The sequence below is a fragment of the Equus caballus genome, chromosome 8 (assembly GCF_041296265.1).
Source record: "Equus caballus isolate H_3958 breed thoroughbred chromosome 8, TB-T2T, whole genome shotgun sequence".
NCBI classification, from domain to species: domain Eukaryota; kingdom Metazoa; phylum Chordata; class Mammalia; order Perissodactyla; family Equidae; genus Equus; species Equus caballus.
In genome coordinates this window covers 10,914,932-10,930,395 of record NC_091691.1, presented here as the reverse complement: position 1 = coordinate 10,930,395, position 15,464 = coordinate 10,914,932, and the positions used below count along the sequence as shown (strand labels likewise).

At 53.0% G+C, this 15,464-nt stretch overlaps 1 protein-coding gene across 8 annotated transcripts; it reads right to left on the bottom strand.

Annotated features, from left to right (window-relative positions):
- Nucleotide 1: 1 nt before the first annotated feature.
- TFIP11 (tuftelin interacting protein 11) lies at nucleotides 2-15,186 on the bottom strand. 8 transcript variants are annotated; one of them, XM_070275306.1, is made up of 14 exons: nucleotides 14,582-15,129; nucleotides 14,064-14,354; nucleotides 13,214-13,431; nucleotides 11,128-11,281; nucleotides 10,674-10,830; nucleotides 8,780-8,907; nucleotides 7,072-7,224; nucleotides 4,943-5,470; nucleotides 4,720-4,826; nucleotides 3,994-4,162; nucleotides 3,304-3,547; nucleotides 2,659-2,801; nucleotides 1,995-2,160; nucleotides 2-420 (listed from the first exon to the last, which is right to left on the bottom strand). In XM_070275306.1, exons 3-14 carry the CDS (start codon nucleotides 13,420-13,422, stop codon nucleotides 65-67), a joined length of 2,514 nt encoding a protein of 837 aa, XP_070131407.1. In that variant the 5' UTR covers nucleotides 13,423-13,431; nucleotides 14,064-14,354; nucleotides 14,582-15,129; the 3' UTR covers nucleotides 2-64. The 8 variants fall into 8 exon arrangements, with proteins under 8 accessions (XP_070131407.1, XP_005612539.1, XP_005612538.1 ...); XM_005612482.4 differs by lacking the exon at nucleotides 14,064-14,354 and having other exon boundaries at nucleotides 15,035-15,186; XM_005612481.4 differs by lacking the exon at nucleotides 14,064-14,354 and having other exon boundaries at nucleotides 15,051-15,155.
- Between the last annotated feature and the right edge of the window lie 278 nt (nucleotides 15,187-15,464).

The window sequence follows — 15,464 nt, the reverse complement described above, 5'->3', positions numbered from 1 at the left end:
GGTGGTTTAAAATCTCGTTTATTCATAAACATGTCCCTCTGGGGTGTGCTCCGCTGGCCACCCTCTACTTGGCCATGTCAATCAGGCTCTGCAGGGAGGTGGGCACCCAGGTCTTCTCGCCCTGGACGAAGACCACTCCCCGGTCGATGTAGATGACGATGCGGCCGAAGGTGTAGAGCTGCTTCCCTTCGTGCCGCTTCCCGATGACGGGCATGAAGACGATGTTGTGCTCCTCGGCCTTGGTCTCAATGAGGTCCTTAAAGTTCATGGGCACGGAGCTGGCGGCCACGCCAATGCCCCTCTGGGCCATGTTCTCAGCCTCCCGTCGCTCCTGCATGGCCTCATACTGGAAGTCCTTCCTCCGCTCCGTGTGGGTGAGGTAGGCAATGTTCTCCCGCGCTCCGGGCTGCATGTAGGCCCCTGGGAGATACAGAGGGAGGGAGTGAGGAGAGGCGCTCCCACAGGTGCCACCTCTTTAATACCTGCTTGTGACTCGCTCCAGTGCAGCTGCACCTCAAGGACACAAAGCACTAAACAGGTGATGGTGCACCACTGGGGGAAGTTTAGGGAACTACACTGCTCAGTTAGTGCCCATGCTGTGCTGGCGGCCCACATACTAGAAAACAGGAAGGTTGCCACGGACGTTAGCTCGGGATGAATCTTCCTCAGCCAAAAAAAAAAGGGGGATCTGAAGATTTATGGCTAACACCTAGTAGCCAGAGAAATAATTATATATTCAACATGAAATGAAACATCCGCAAGGGACTTAGCCTTTCAGGGCTGGAAACCCCAACAGTCATCAGCCACTCGTCTGCTCCTGTCTTGGTTGGTGGAGTTTCATTCCACTTGGCCAAAGGCGGCTTTTAGAACCTTGCAAACATATGGCCTGTCCTAAATAGATTCTTCACTTAGCCACACAGGCCCCTGGCCCTGGAAGAATTGCAAATCAGTCTAGGGAGCTGAAACACAGACGCTGAAGGATAACATAGGACCACAAATGCCCAGTCTAACCGAGGGCAACAGTTCCAGGAGCTGGGGCCAGGGCCAGGGCGGCTGAGGAAGTTTCTAGAGTATGAAAACGGACATGGCCTACTGATGTCCTTGAAGGACCTGGATAGGTGGCCATAGAAGTCTGCTTGCCTCAAACAATATATAATTATGTAATCCATGAATTCTAACTCTGTGTCCATGTAATAGGTTGAGCAGAGAGTTAGAGGCTCAGGAAGTAGAAATACAGTCCCAGCCGCCGCTCCTCAGCTCTGTGGCCTTGAACGAGTTCCTGGCCTTGTTGAGCTCATCTGTGAAACAAGGTTAGACAAGGGCCTCCAGTGGCCCTTGCTCTGAGAGGTGAGCACACTGCAACACAGGACTAGCTGAGCAGGCTCCCAAAACCCCTGATCTAGGCCGTAATGTACCTACAACTGAGTGGTTTTGGGCACAGATATTAGTGAACAGTCCACAGCCTACTTCTGACACGACAAAGACACCCCCTAGAGAGTGCTACATGCACACAAACAGTAACTTGCTTAATCCCTCTGGGTCTTTTAAGAGGACCCAGAAGTAGGTTCTATTGCTGCTTACAGGTAAAGAAAATGGGGCTAAGAGTGGCTAAGCACCTACGAAGCATCGAACTGTCCACCCCCTCCACGCTGTGAGCTGTCACACTTGAGGGGCACACTCACACTGGCCGAGCAGCCGCACAATGAACCCTGACAGCCCCACAGCACCGTGGCTATCGGGGTGGGCCCTGGGGCAGCCCCACAGAGTGCGAGTCCAGCTTCAGTGGGACCATTCAGCAGAAATGCCCCTCCCAGTCACAGGAGGGCTGGGCGACAGGTGCCAGCTACTTACGCAGCTGACCCCAGTGGGCGAGTCAGCGTCTGCTGGAGCGGAGGGGAGCCGCACCATGGGCAGCCCACAGGTCCTGAGCGCTCTGGCTCTGTGTCATTTACGTGTTCAGAAACGTGCGGCTCAGGGCCAGGACATCCACTCACCCACATTGGAGGACACGGCCCTGTTCATGATGTCAAGTGCTTCGTTAAATTTGTCCTTGACGGACGGGTGTGCCAGCACTTGGTCTGAGAACATGGACTTCCAACCCAGGTACCACTTGGTGATCTCCTCATAATTGGGGCTGTTACTGAGCCAGGAGCACAGCACCTGCCGAAAAGGAATAAATCAGAAACTTGCATGCACGGCGGCAACAAATGAGAGCAGAACTCCCAAAGGGGCTGTCTTGTTTTGGTCCTGGTCCTATAAGCTGGTGCCACTTGTAGGGGATTATGGGGGCTCAACAGTCTGGCACTTAAGAGTCGGGAATTCAGAGTCAGCTCGGTAGCTAAGTGCCGGTGCACGTAAACACTCCAAGCCTTGGCCTCCTGCCTACACAACAGGGATCCCACAGTCCCTACCCTCAGGGTTGTGCTGAAGAGTGGAGATAACGCAAATATAAGTGCTTTACATCAGCATCCAGCATGTGGCGGGAACTTCACAGAATGGTAGTTGCTGTTACTGCTTAACATATTCCTACCCTAGCCTGTAATTTATTTGTTACATAAAGCACTGTCGTCTGCCACTTATCCAAGGACTGAGCACCTGCAGTCAGATCTTAGCAAAAGATTAAGTGAGTTCTCCCATCCCCAGCAAAACCAAGTGTACCTGAAGCCACTTGGGGAAGAAGTGCTTTTCCAGAAGGCCCACGAGGCTGGAGACGGAGATCATCCCTTCCCAGTCGATGACCCAGTAAAAGGCGTCCATGTGCTGCTGGTGGGGGTTGATGACCAGCTCCCCAAGACACATCCCTGGAAGAGAAAGGCAGCCTCTAGAGCAGAGCCACGGGCGCACACGGAGCCGAGGCGGCCCCAGACCCTGTCTGTCTGATCTGCCTCAAAGGTCAATTTCAAGCTTTTGACGTAGTAATTCTTAAAAACTGGTTTTTTCTCTAACCCAGAAATAACTCTTATATATACTTAGAATCAACTATCAGAAATTTCAGAACACCAATGGCTATCCTGTTCCCGGAAGCACAACCAGACCAACTAGGAACCAGAGGCACGATGACACTGAGTCTGACCGTCACCGTGGCCTGTTGGTCACCGCCATGAGCAAGCACAGAAAGGACCCTGGTTATGTTTATGTGCAGCCTCAGTGCACAAACTGGAACCTCGTTCACTGTGAGAATTACTGTGTGGTGAGCTGCTGAGAGCTCAAAGACCGTGTTTTAAGCAGCGTGATCACTACCGCTGGCCACGGAAACCAGGGCACGGAAGCTGCTGGCCTTGGATGCGTTTCCCGTTGCCTCACCCAGCTTGGGCACTATGTTCTTGACCATGAATGCTTCCCAGGAGCCGGGTGTGAAGACCTCCTTCCAGGGCTGCAGGATGAGCTTGGCCGAGGAGTCGCTGGGGTGCCACTTCTGCAGGGCGCTGGACAGCTTGCTGCGGATGGGGGAGTAGAGTGGCTCCAGGCGCGCCTGCATGAGGGGCAGCCACGGGTGGATCCAGGAGTGGATGGGGACCGTGTCCGTCAGTGGGTTCCAGTTCTCCACCTGCAGGAGGAGTGGGGTGGTCACGACACCCTGTGCAGTGAAAGGTGTGGAGGCCACATGCTCTCTTGGCCAAGGTCCACTTCCTTGGCACAGGTGTGGGAGACACCTTAGTACAAAGAGGCTGCCACAGTGCTCTGTAGGCATTTTGCACTACATTTCCCCAAAACAGAGACACTGACCAACAAACATACCCATGAAATTGTGTTAAATCTCAGAAATGGCACAATTCTAATTTTATTAAAGAAAGCAAGAAAATGAACTCCCTATTAAGGGAAGCTTTGGGGGGAAAATGCTGAGAAAAGGCTGGAGTTAACGTTACAGGACAGTACCTGTGTTGACAAATTGTCAGCTGCAGGTGTTTTAACAGCACTGAGTCCATGAAGAGAAGTGCTGAACAAGCCCCCAAGGTTACTGATGACAGCTGTTGCCCCAACGCTGGGCCCTACCTCCTTCTGCAGCTTGGGGAAGATGAGCTGGTCCAGGATGTTATCTAGGATCCACACGGGGATAATGTGCACCCAGCTATCCAAAAAGTCCACCATTGGGTCACAGTTCCTTGGTTGCCACTGGGTGACAATGTTTCGAACGAAAGGCATCCAGACTTCCCAAATGAGCCTGTGAGAGAAAGCAGAGGGCAGGGGGCTGCTGCACGGATTGGTCTCCAAGTCACCCAAGTACCCACTGGCCTGACTGCACCTGTACCCGCCTGCCTGGCAGGGTTCCCACGAGCCACACATGCTCACGGTCCCCAGCACAAGGGCCCCCTCCCCAGGCATTGCATGCTTTCCCGGCTAGAGTTCCCTCTGCACAGCCAACGCCTCTCATGGGTCACAGCTTGAACGCCACCTCCTCTGACAGCTCCGCTCCATTAGACAGATGCGCGTCCTTGTTATCCTCTGGCCCCGCCCAGTCTGCACCCTGGGTTTGTGTGTCCGCTTCCTCCTCCTTTCCCTCCTATGTGCCTTTCCACTTACTGTAGACAGAGGCTGCCTGCTTCTCTCCCAGGACAAGCCCAGCACCCGGCACATGCACCACACTCCACAGACACCTGACAAGCGTCTGGTGAATGAACACATGGACTGAAAGCCTAGAGCAGTGTCAGCCTGTAGCAGAGCGCCATGAAAGGCGAGTCCCCTACCTTCCCCCCCAGTACCCTGCCCCGCGCCGAGCACCTGTGAAAGGCGTCCGCCGAGAGGTCCTGCCCGCCGTGCGACAGGAGCTGGTCATTCTCCAGGAGGCTCTTCCACTTGGAGATGATCTCGGTGCCGTAAGTACAGTCCTGAGGAGAAGCAGAGCTGCTGAGAGGCCGCGGGGCAACGGCCCTCCTGCCCTCTGGACCATCACTTAGAGCCAAGGCACGGCCCAAACCAGAGGCTCGTTTCCCCAACAACTCACTTTGAGGGGGTCCCACTCCTTGAAGTACTCCTTCATGAGTGGGTAGACGATGGCCACGGCGAGGTCCACGCGGTCGGACATGCGGTACTCCTCGTAGTACTTGTCCTGCAGGGTCTCAAAGACGCGGGCGCACTCGTCCAGGGTGAGGGGGTCGCTGCAGTTGGGCTGCATGCGCCGCTCGCACTCCTCCACCATCTCCAGGACCTTGCTGAGGTTGGAGATGAGCCGCTCCTCGTGGTCCAGGACCTCCGACATCTTCTCCAGCTCGTGGGAGAGGTTCACCACCATGTCCCGCTCGTACTGCAGCTGCCGGTCGTTCTGGATGATCTCCTGCTCCGTGAGGTCGATGAGCAGCTGCAGGTTGTGCTCCAGCTCGGGCAGCGCGAAGCCCGGGGCCTTGGCCTCCTTGCCGGGCTGCGGTGGCTGCGGCGACTGCAGCGGCAGCCCGTCGTCGGGGACGCTGTGCTTGTGGCTGATCTGGCTGTAGCTGTAGTACACCTTCTGCTCGCGGCCCGTCATGTCTATGACCTGGGAGAAGGCGGCAGGGGGCACGCGGGTTAGCGCTCACACAGCTGCCCTCAGCAACAAACGGCCAAGGCCGGGGACGGCTGGGTGCTGGTGGCGATGTGTGAGAAGCACCCCGTCCAGCAGAACTAGAGAGGGCAGTCTCTCAAAGTGGGGTCCATGCTGCGCTAGCCCAGAGGGCACTCAAGGACAAGTGATCAGGGCACCGGGCAGCCCTAGACAGGATCCCTCTGGACAAGCCACACGGAGGAGCCCTGTCAGGAAGGCTGATGAAATTCGAATACAGGCTGTTTAGCTGAGAGGAAAATCTATTTTCATGGAAAAGCAGAGGCCGTACCAATCAAAGCAGGTAATAAACTACCTATACAATCAAAATACCACATTTCAGTAAAAACCACGCATATTTAGGCAAAGAAAAAGCTGGAAGGATGTACTTCAAGGTGTGAAAACTGCTAGTCTTTGGGAAGGAAAGAAAATAATAGTTTTAATGTTTCTGCCTCTGTATTTCCTAATCTTCTAAAATGTATGACTCAGTGCTCTGTAATAATGGTTTTTTAATTTAAAAACAAAATGAAACATAAAAAAAACCAGTTGCTGGACAAAGACAACCTAGGAAATGAGCTAATTCCAACATTTTAAGAAAAGTGAGGGAATGAGAATATGGAACTAAGCTGTGAAACAGACTTTTGTGTCATCGCTTCAGATAAGAGTGGGATCCAGGAACCCCATCACTAGACTCACCTGGGAGAACCAGCATGGAGTCCTCGGGCCCAGCCTCGACCGACTCGGAAGTCTGGCTGGGGCCTGGACACCCGCATTCTTACCAGCACCCCCCGCCCCGCCAGGTGATCTCAGCACCAAGCCCTGACGTCTGAGAGCCCCGCTCCACAGTGAGCTCTGTGACACACTCTCCTACAGCGGACTACAACAGCCGGCCGTCGCCATGTTCTCTGGCTGCGTGTGAGAGTCACGGAAAACCTCAGGCTCGAGAGCACCTAACGGGCTGAAGTCTAATCTCTAAACAAAGCAGACGCTCCCTGCGGGTCTGCCCCGGGGACTCTCTCCTGCCGCCCTGGTCAGTGTGAGTGTGCCCTTCCCAGGCCTAAGAGCCTTTCATGCCTTCCTATCATTTACCCTGGGGACTGTACTTCCTTAAAAACGTCTGAAACAAAGACAAGGCGTAATATACAAACTGGCCTGCCACAAACCCAAACCAAACCAGGAGAAAGAGGGCTGGCAACAGGCGGGGCCAAGTCGCAGCACGGCCACCCTCGGGGATTACGCACTCACTAAAAACCACGCTCACCTGGAGTTTTTATAACAGGCATGTTCTTAAATTCACGGACTGTAAGCTCCAGAAAGCGGGGGACACTGTTTATCACTACGGGGTCACGAAGAGTACCTGGCACACTGAGCACGTGAACATGTGAATGGGGACATGCTGCTACCCAGTGAGAAAAGCAAGATAAAACAGAAAGCAAGCCTAGACAGAAGGGACCCTGAGAACCTTAGAGAACATTCAGTGATGGCCTCTGGGGTGCGGGATTACGTTTCGTGTGTTTTCCAACACCCCCTCCCGGGCCAGGGTCCAGAAGCCCCCGTACCTTGACCTGAGAAAGCTCCTTCTGGGGGGCGGTGAGCTTCTTGCTAACCCGGCCCTTGGCCTTCAGCTCTTCCACGGTCTTGTAAGAGTATTTGGGCTTCTTCTTGCTTCCGCTGGGGTCTTTCCTCCACTGGCTCAGCTCCTTCTGAAACTCCTGAGCCAGAGGGATGCAGTCAGTTCCAACGAGAGAGGTCCGCTTTTTACACCAGGTGGGGCCACTGAGACCAGTCACAGACACGCCCTAGCTGCTGTCTTAGAGTTGCACACAGTCCTGTGCTAAGGACTGTGCCTGCGTGACACTAAAACCATCTCCTGATATCCCTGACCCCATCCACCCTCTTACAAACAACCAGGTGCAGAAGGCGCGGTCGCGGACTGAGGAGGGAACACAAGGGAGAGGCAGCATTTACTGAGCATCTACCATGGCAGGCACTATGCTACTTTTAAATCTATCTCATGTAAAACTTAGAAACACAACATAAGGATTTTTTTAAGTACACAAAGCCCTGGTTCTAAGTTAAAATGGAGGTAAAGAAGCAAGCCCCTAAGTTTCAAGGCAGATATCTTTTGTAATCAGGGTTTGCAAAACTTCTCTGCATGAAGACCTAAGTAAACGAGGAAAGTGCTGGTCTGAGGGTAGCAGAGTGCAGCCCACAGAAGTGGGCTCCCCGCCTGTCATTTTGTTCATCTCACACTGGTTTAAAACTTGTAATTTTCTCTCAAAAAAAGTCTGGACTTCTACTTTGGGAAAATCAGACGATCAGGCCACACTGAGCCCACCTTCTCCAGGGACAGTCCCCTAGAGCTTAACAGAGAGTGCCCCTTTGCAGGGGCTCTGCCCTCGCCCGCCTGCCTCAGGCCCCGCCGCGCCTCACTGCCCACAGCTGGCTCCCCCCCTCACTTCTGCTGCAAGCCTGGCACCTGCTGCCTCCTAAGTGTGCGAGCCCCTGGCTCAGAGCCGTCAGTGCCACCTTACGCAAGGTCTCCTTCCTCAGGAAGGGAGAGGGTCAGTGACAAGGTGGCAACACGTGTCTCTGCAGCTGCCCGCTTTCCCTTGTCAATGCAAAGGGAAGAAAGTACTTCCATCCCAAGAGCTGGTCCTCTACCACGGCAGCAAAGCCACACCCCTGACAGCAGGTGGCTCCCTGCTGCACTCAGATGAGACCCCAGCCCCCAACATGGCCTTCAGGGCCCAGGGGTGTGGCCCGCCCTTCTCTCAGTGCACTTCCTTCCCCTCCCTGCTTGGTGGGCTTCCATCCTGCCACAACGCTTCCTCTATGGTCTCTTCACCGTCAAGCTCGGAGCTTCTCTCAGTGGCCTCTTGACTCGCCCTACGGCTGGCGCCTTCTCCCCTGCCAGGTGTCAACGGCAATGTCCCCTTCCCTAAGAGGTCTTCCCTGACCACCCTATCTATTAAAGTAGGCCACCCTCCCTCCCACACCCCCCCCCCACTTATTTCCTTCTGGGCACTTCCTAGTACTTATTGCTCTCTCTGACACACCGTAGCTGCTTGTTTTCTGTCTCTCTATCCCCCGGGCTCTAAGCCCATTCATCCTGGTACACCCAGCCTCCAGCACAGCACCTGCCCAGAGGTGTGCAATGACCACCCACAGATTCACAGGATACAAATGAATGAGCAAATGAACAAACGCGCGAACAGCGATCTGAAATGGCACAGCCACCGCCCCCATCTCCTGACCCCTGCTTACCTCCTCGGCCTCCTCCTCTGAGTCGACCACGGGGAAGTCCTGCAGGGCCTGGGGGGTGCGCTCGGAGCCGTAGGCCCCCACAGCGCCTTTGCCCTTTCTCTGCTTGGCTTCGATCGGGTTGATGATACCTGACAAATTCCGGCAAAGGGAGAGAAGAGGGACTTTAGATCACAGCAGTTCCTGTCTCTGGATAAGCCCCCAGTGAAGTCACTTCCGTGGTCCTTACACACAGAGCCCTACCCAGGAAGGAGAGCCTTCCTGCCCTCAGAACACTGTTCAGGCCCGTGGGATTTGGAAATTCCGGCATTTCTGTGGCCACAGAACACTTTGACATTGGGTTATTTATGCCCTACGTACAGATTTCCATTTCCACCTGGCCTCTTTCTTTTAGTGGACCAGAAGAAAAGAGAACAATGTGTGTATAACTGGGAACTCTGGCGTACCAGATTCTCCCCTTCGCGCATCTGGAAGCCTCCAATAAGGAAGGGCGGTCATTCAGATACTCTCTCTTCTGACGGAAGTGAGGAGAAGCTGCAATTTCCTGAGACTCCAGCTATCCTACTTAGCAGTTCACATCCTCTCCCTGGTTAATAACATGTTTAAGCCTTGGAAATAAATATGCTTTTCTCACAAGAGTTTACAAACAGGACAACGATGTTTCAGAGAAGAGTCCCTCCCACCTCAAACTTCCCACCCCCACCCGCTTCCAGTTAGTCCTGGTGAAATCTCAAATTAGAACGGCCCCCTCACTCTCATTCCAGCTCACCATTCGAGCTTCACTCGAGTTCATGGGCTTTTGTACAGCCGATGTTTTCAACACATAACCTGCATTTAACTTTAACAATTACTTAGGGAGTGGAATCTGACTTGGAGAGAATACGATCGTTTATATCCAGTTGGCGACTGCTCAGGGGCAAGGTCAAGGAGAGGGAAAAGAAGCTCCTGCAGGAGGGATCCAAGCGCTTGGTTTGAGTGGCTTTGGTATCGAGGCGATAAGGACGTGTGAGAGGAGCTGTGTCCTGACAGGGCCAGGGGTGAGGACAAGAGGAGACAGCACTGCTGAGCAAAGACAGAGCTAACCAATGCAGGATCTGCTCAGCCAATTTCACAGCTACACGTCTCTAGCTATTAAAAAAGCTATAGACATGGAGCAGGCCTGGTGGCGTAGGGGTTAAGCTCGCATGCTCTGCTTTAGCAGCCCGGGGTTCACAGGTTCAGATCCTGGGCACGGACCTACCCACCGCTCATCAAGCCATGCTGTGGCAGCATCCCACATAAAATGGAGGAAGTTGGCACAGCTGTTAGCTCAGGGACAATCTTCCTCACAAAAAAAGAAAAAGTTTTATTGATACTCCTGAAGGACAAATAACTGTATTTGCAAAGCTGAAACCCTTGTGAGCAGGGACTGCAAACTCATATGCCTTCAGGGCCCAGGAAAATTCACATCAACAAGTGAAGTGGGTTGTGGTGAACGACAACGGAGTGGCAGAGCCTGCTCCCAAGAGAAGGCCATGGGCACTGACCCAGAGCAGCGAGGATTCAGAGAAACCAATTACTGCCAGGCAAAATCTAAAATTTCAAGTGAAACTGGCTGATTTCTAAACGCTGCCAACAAATCCAGTTTTTTTACAAACACTGCACAGGTCAAAAAGAAGCCTGTCTCAGCCTGTCAGTTTGCAGCCTGTTTGGCCCCTAACCCTTTTCCTCCTGCTGAAACAAGTATTTCATGAGTGGGACAGAGCAAGGGAGCTGAGAAGCACAACTGTCTGGTGACAGGAGACCGGCTGGGAGTGAAAGTACTTCTGAAAGAGAAAGGCAGACCCCTCCCCAAACTGCTCTGCCTCGCTCCGCCCGCGCCCCCCCACCCGTGCACCACAGGGCGAGGGCCCCACACCTTGAGCATTCTTCCCGAGGCCCCTCCCGGGGACATAGCCCATCTTCTGGAGAAGCTTGTGTCCAATTCCTTTTGTGTGTCTCTCCCAGCTGCCAAAATCCATGAAAGACTTGGTTCCGCCAGCAAAGCCTTTCTGGCTGGGTTTAAAATTCCCGCCCTGAAAAGACGAAAAATCAAAGCTTAACTGATGGAAAAAGAAAGAGAAGAAAAACCTACGAAAGCAAGCTTAGCTGATGGGAAAATGGCCTGGCAAGTCACAGAGCATTTAGGAAAATGTCATAGGAACCAAAAATATACCTGTGATGTGTGTTAGGAAAGAAAAGAGACTGCGCTGCCTACGTCGCACTCGCAGAAACCCGCCACCACAAGGAGAAACCCACACGACTGCCTCTGCCCGAGAGCCCAGCTTGCTAGGAGATGCTTGGGCCGCACAATCGTGTGATAAAGATGTTACCGTTTTTAACTTCTTGGGTCCGTAATCCTTAGGAAAGTCATCCTGCTTAACAGGCTTCTCTTCATCATCGGAATCTTCCAGCTCCGCCTCCTCTGCTGCCCCCTTCTTGAGCCCTGCGCTGATGAAGTTGACTGGCGCTGAGTAGTCACGGGCCCTGCAGGCAAACCATGACACCCCAGAGGGTCTGTAAAGAACTCCGCTGCGGCCATCCCTTGTAGAAACGCTGCCGCCAGAGAATTCCTTAGAGTGGACCCCGGGATCCATTTTAAAGAGCAACAGATTTACTTCTATCCAAAGGCCCACATCTGGCTTCCTTTAGTCACATTTAACATCCCTACCTGCTGTGCTGAAGTCAACTCTATGGTTGAAAAGTTATCAATATCAATGCAGAGTTGATTAAAACTTCAAAATATCATGTGATAATCCAACTTTCCTTTTACATTTTTTCATTAACTTTAAAAAGCATTTGCTTGGGACACTATTTTAGGTAAAAAAATCAAAGAAATTCTGATAGATAAAAATCATAACTAAAATACATTAGAAGAGACTATATGAATGGAAAGTACATTAACAATTATATCAAGCAAACTCTTAGGAAAGTTCATGTCCATTGAATTTATTTGAATATGAAAACTAAACTAAAATACCTAAGAAATTAACTCCATGAGATGGAAAGCACTGATCTGAGTCCTGGCTGCCTCAAGAACAGCACTTACAGTGTCATTAACCTCAGTTCCCTTTTGTGTAAACAAAGCTGGTATGTTTGTACTGGGGCTAAAGGAACATACAGAAAAGATTCCAATGAAAAACCCTGAGAATACTGCAAAATAAGGAAAGGTTTTTTTAAAATGACCAACCTAGTAATTAAATATCCCCTTGGCAGCAATAGAATTCAGAGTATTTTTCCCTAAAAGACACAATGTAACTTAGTGGTTAAGAGCTCAAACTCGAGTCAGACAGGCCCAGATGCTCCTAACCTAGCTATGTGACCTTTGGCCTCAGTTTCTTAATCTATAAGATGGCATAACAATGGTACCTTTCTCATGGTAAATGAGACCAGGCAGGTGAAGAACCCAGAACAGGAAAGCAGCCAATAGATGCTGGCTCTCATAATCTTATGATTATGCAATTCTCGACCTCTGATCTATTTAACATCCACTTTTAGATTTCCTTCCTGAATGAGAAGGGGTTGAACTGATCTCTATACTCTTTCTCCCCAGCCTCCTTTGTGAAAAAGGCAACGTCACAGTAGGCTGGAGCCTACAGGGCACAGATGGGGACAGGAAGACAAACTCAAGCCTGCTACACGCTGGCTGAGCGAGTTGTGGCCCACGCACAGGTGACCCCACACTGAGGGGGAGACGTGCAGCCTGAACCCTCATCTCCCTGCCGCCATGTCAGCCGGGTCTCCCCGCCCTGAGGGACCACTGCCTCCCCACAGAGCTCCCTCTTCCACGGTGGCTCCAGGCCAACTCTGCACACCAGCAAAGGGTCTTCTCCAGACGCAGCCCGCCCCACGTCACACCCTGCCTACCACAGACCCTCGGGCCTCCTCGAACTACGCTCCCCTCCCTCTCTCCACTCCGTAGCCTCATGGATACCTGGACACCCCGTTGCCTCCCACCGAGGGCCTTTGCTTACCGGCGCCTCTCCTACCACCCTGGTTACCTTCTTTCGTGTCAGCTCAAGGGTCGCTTCTCCAGAGAAATGTTCCCCAAATAGGGCAAGCACCCTAAAATGTGCTCCCCGGCAGGTCCTAAATCACAGTGACAGACCTCCCTTGTGTGAGTGGTTGATTAACACCTGTCTCCATCCACTGGAGTCTGGGCTCTTGAAAGGCAAAGACTGGGTCTACAGCACAAGGTCTAACAGACGTAAGCAGGCAATAAATACGAAGTGACAACTAACGAGGGGGAGCAACAGTCTAGCCTACAGAGGAAACGGGACCTCCCTAGCTGAGGGCGTAGCTCAGGGACTCCGGAAGGCCAGGAGAGAAGTATATTGAGCAGGGTATTTCCCCACACTCCCTCTCTATCTTCTCTCCCTTCCGTAAAGCAAAGGGAAGCGGCCCCACGCCGGCCAGTACCGTTTGCCTCCAAAGCTGGGCCTCTCTTCATCCGAGTCTCGCTCTGCCCACACTCCGTAGGTGGCCTCTTCCTTGGTCTGCCAGTGGCGCTGCCGGTTGGGGTTGAATTCATTCTGGAGATCCCAGTCGGTGATCTCGAAGTTCTCCCGCTCGTCGTCGTCATCATCCATGCGGCCTTCCCCGTCCCGGTACAAGTGGGACAGCGACATGGCCAGTCACTAAAGGAAGGGATAAAAAAGATGCAGTCTGTGCCCTGTGAGTCCCTTCTCCTTGCTGCCTGCAAAACTCCCTCCAAACGGAAAGCCCATTAAAACCACTGTTACAATTCAATAAGGCAGACATTAAAAACATATTTTAGAAAACAATCGGTACTAAAACAGGAAGAACAAAAGACTAGTCCCAACAGTCTAGGTGATTCTGAAGCATGATTCCCTTGTCCTAGTCAATGTCATAAAACATCACACACGCTCACATGGACACAAACCACATAAAAATAACTAACTATGTTTATATACTATTGCCTCAGAAATTGGGGGGACATCTTCCTGGACCCCAGGTTTTATTGTCTTTTTCCATTGTTCAGGAAAGAGTTACACTGGACCCCTGGCAGTCCCAGGAGAGTGCTATTCTAGAACATGCTTTCTGAAATACATTACTTGATGATGAAACCCTAAGACTTAGTTTTCCTCTCCAAACACAAAACTCTTCTGATGAGCTGGCAAGCAGTCTTAATTATGAACACTCCCTCAACAGTCAGACATCCACGGATTGGACAGAGAAGGCAACTCTCTCTAAGTGGGCGATGGGATTCAGCTGTCTCTTTCTTAAATGGACTAACTACTATACCAACCTTTGAGAATGCCTGTAAGACAGATTCAGTGAGACGGTGCTTAGAAAACACTTAGCTCAGAATAAGAGCTCAGGGAACAACAGCTGTTACTGGAGTCTCATGATTAGGATCAGCATCATCACTATTATTGGATTACGGAGTGAACCTAGCAAAGTGGTTTTCACAATCAGGTACTAAAATCACAGCCTGAGTTCAAATCCCAACTCTACCAGGTACTCAATGTATGAGTACTCAATACACACGAGGTGCCAAGCATGGGGCACTACCCGGAAATACATTCAATATGTGACACTGACGGGTCTACCGGTTGCTGCAAGCACCCTTCAGGAACAGGTAGCTTGCTACTTCCACAGGCGGTGGCAAACTCCGGTCAGCTCTGTTAGAAAGTCGTCCCCGCTTATGTTACTCAGGGGTGCACTGGTGGGGTGCTGTGGGACCCACACTCCCCCAAGAGTGCAGAGGAGGGAAATGTCCTGGGCGGGCGGGGGGGGGGGGGTCCCGGGTACATGGGAGTCAGCAATGCCGCTGCCTCCTTGGGCACAGGGCCTGGCAGTAATTGCAGAGTTCTCACGAGTTAGAGAGCCCTCGGTAGATGCTCAGCACTGGCTGGACGCTTCATCAAGACACTTCCACGAGGTAGGTCCCATGAGCGTTTCCCTATGGGCTTCAGATAAGAAACACGAGCCCAGCGAGGTTACACAGCTTATCCTAGGTCCTCCGCGGGCAGGCCTCGACACCAGGTGGGCCCGAGGCCCCGGCTCGGCGTCTCCACTCTGTCGTGCACGCCTCGCGGTGGAGGCCCGGTTCCCCACTCGACCCAGGCCCCGACTTCCGGCGACCCCGAGCCGCCCGGCCTCCCGCGGCCTCGGCAGAGCCGTCTGCCGTGGAAGCCGCACGGCGAGACCGAGGCCGCCTTCGCCCAGCCCTCGCCCCGACTCCCACCGGCGCGCGTCTCCCGAGCCCCCTCCCACCCCGCGGCCCGCTCGCCTGTCCCGGGCCCCGTACGGAACACAGTATCCCACTCCGCGCGAGGAGTCCGCCGCTCCGGCAGCCGCACCCCGGAAGTGTCTAGACCGGCGCGCCGGAAATGACGTTGCTAGACGGCAGAAGTGGCGCCCTAGTTGCCATGGCAGCAACGGAAGGCTTCAGTGGGTCTGGCTCTACGGCGGCCGCGCTGCGGTGCTAGAAAGGAGACGGGGACGTTCAGGGTCCCCACTGCCTGGGGGCTGGCTTCCCAGCCACGTCGGCCTCCCTGCCGCGCCCGCTTCGTAGAGACGCCCAGCCTGTAACGACTGGTGGACGTCACCGAGCCGTCTTGGCCTAAGGACACTCCTCTGCCAGCCTGAGATTCTAAATCTGTAAAATGGGCATATAGGACTAGCTCATGGACGGTTGTGGGGA

What these genes read in the sequence shown, in the direction of transcription:
- TFIP11 (XM_005612482.4), bottom strand. Translation starts at nt 13,422, where the DNA reads ATGTCGCTGTCCCACTTGTACCGGGACGGGGAAGGCCGCATGGATGAT. An exon ending in CCTCGGGAAGAATGCTCAAG is followed by an intron (nt 8,908 to 10,673) that starts GTGTGGGGCCCT and finishes GGAATTTGTCAG; the next exon opens with GTATCATCAACCCGATCGAA. An exon ending in TCTTCCCCAAGTGGCTTCAG is followed by an intron (nt 2,161 to 2,658) that starts GTACACTTGGTT and finishes CCTTTTCGGCAG; the next exon opens with GTGCTGTGCTCCTGGCTCAG.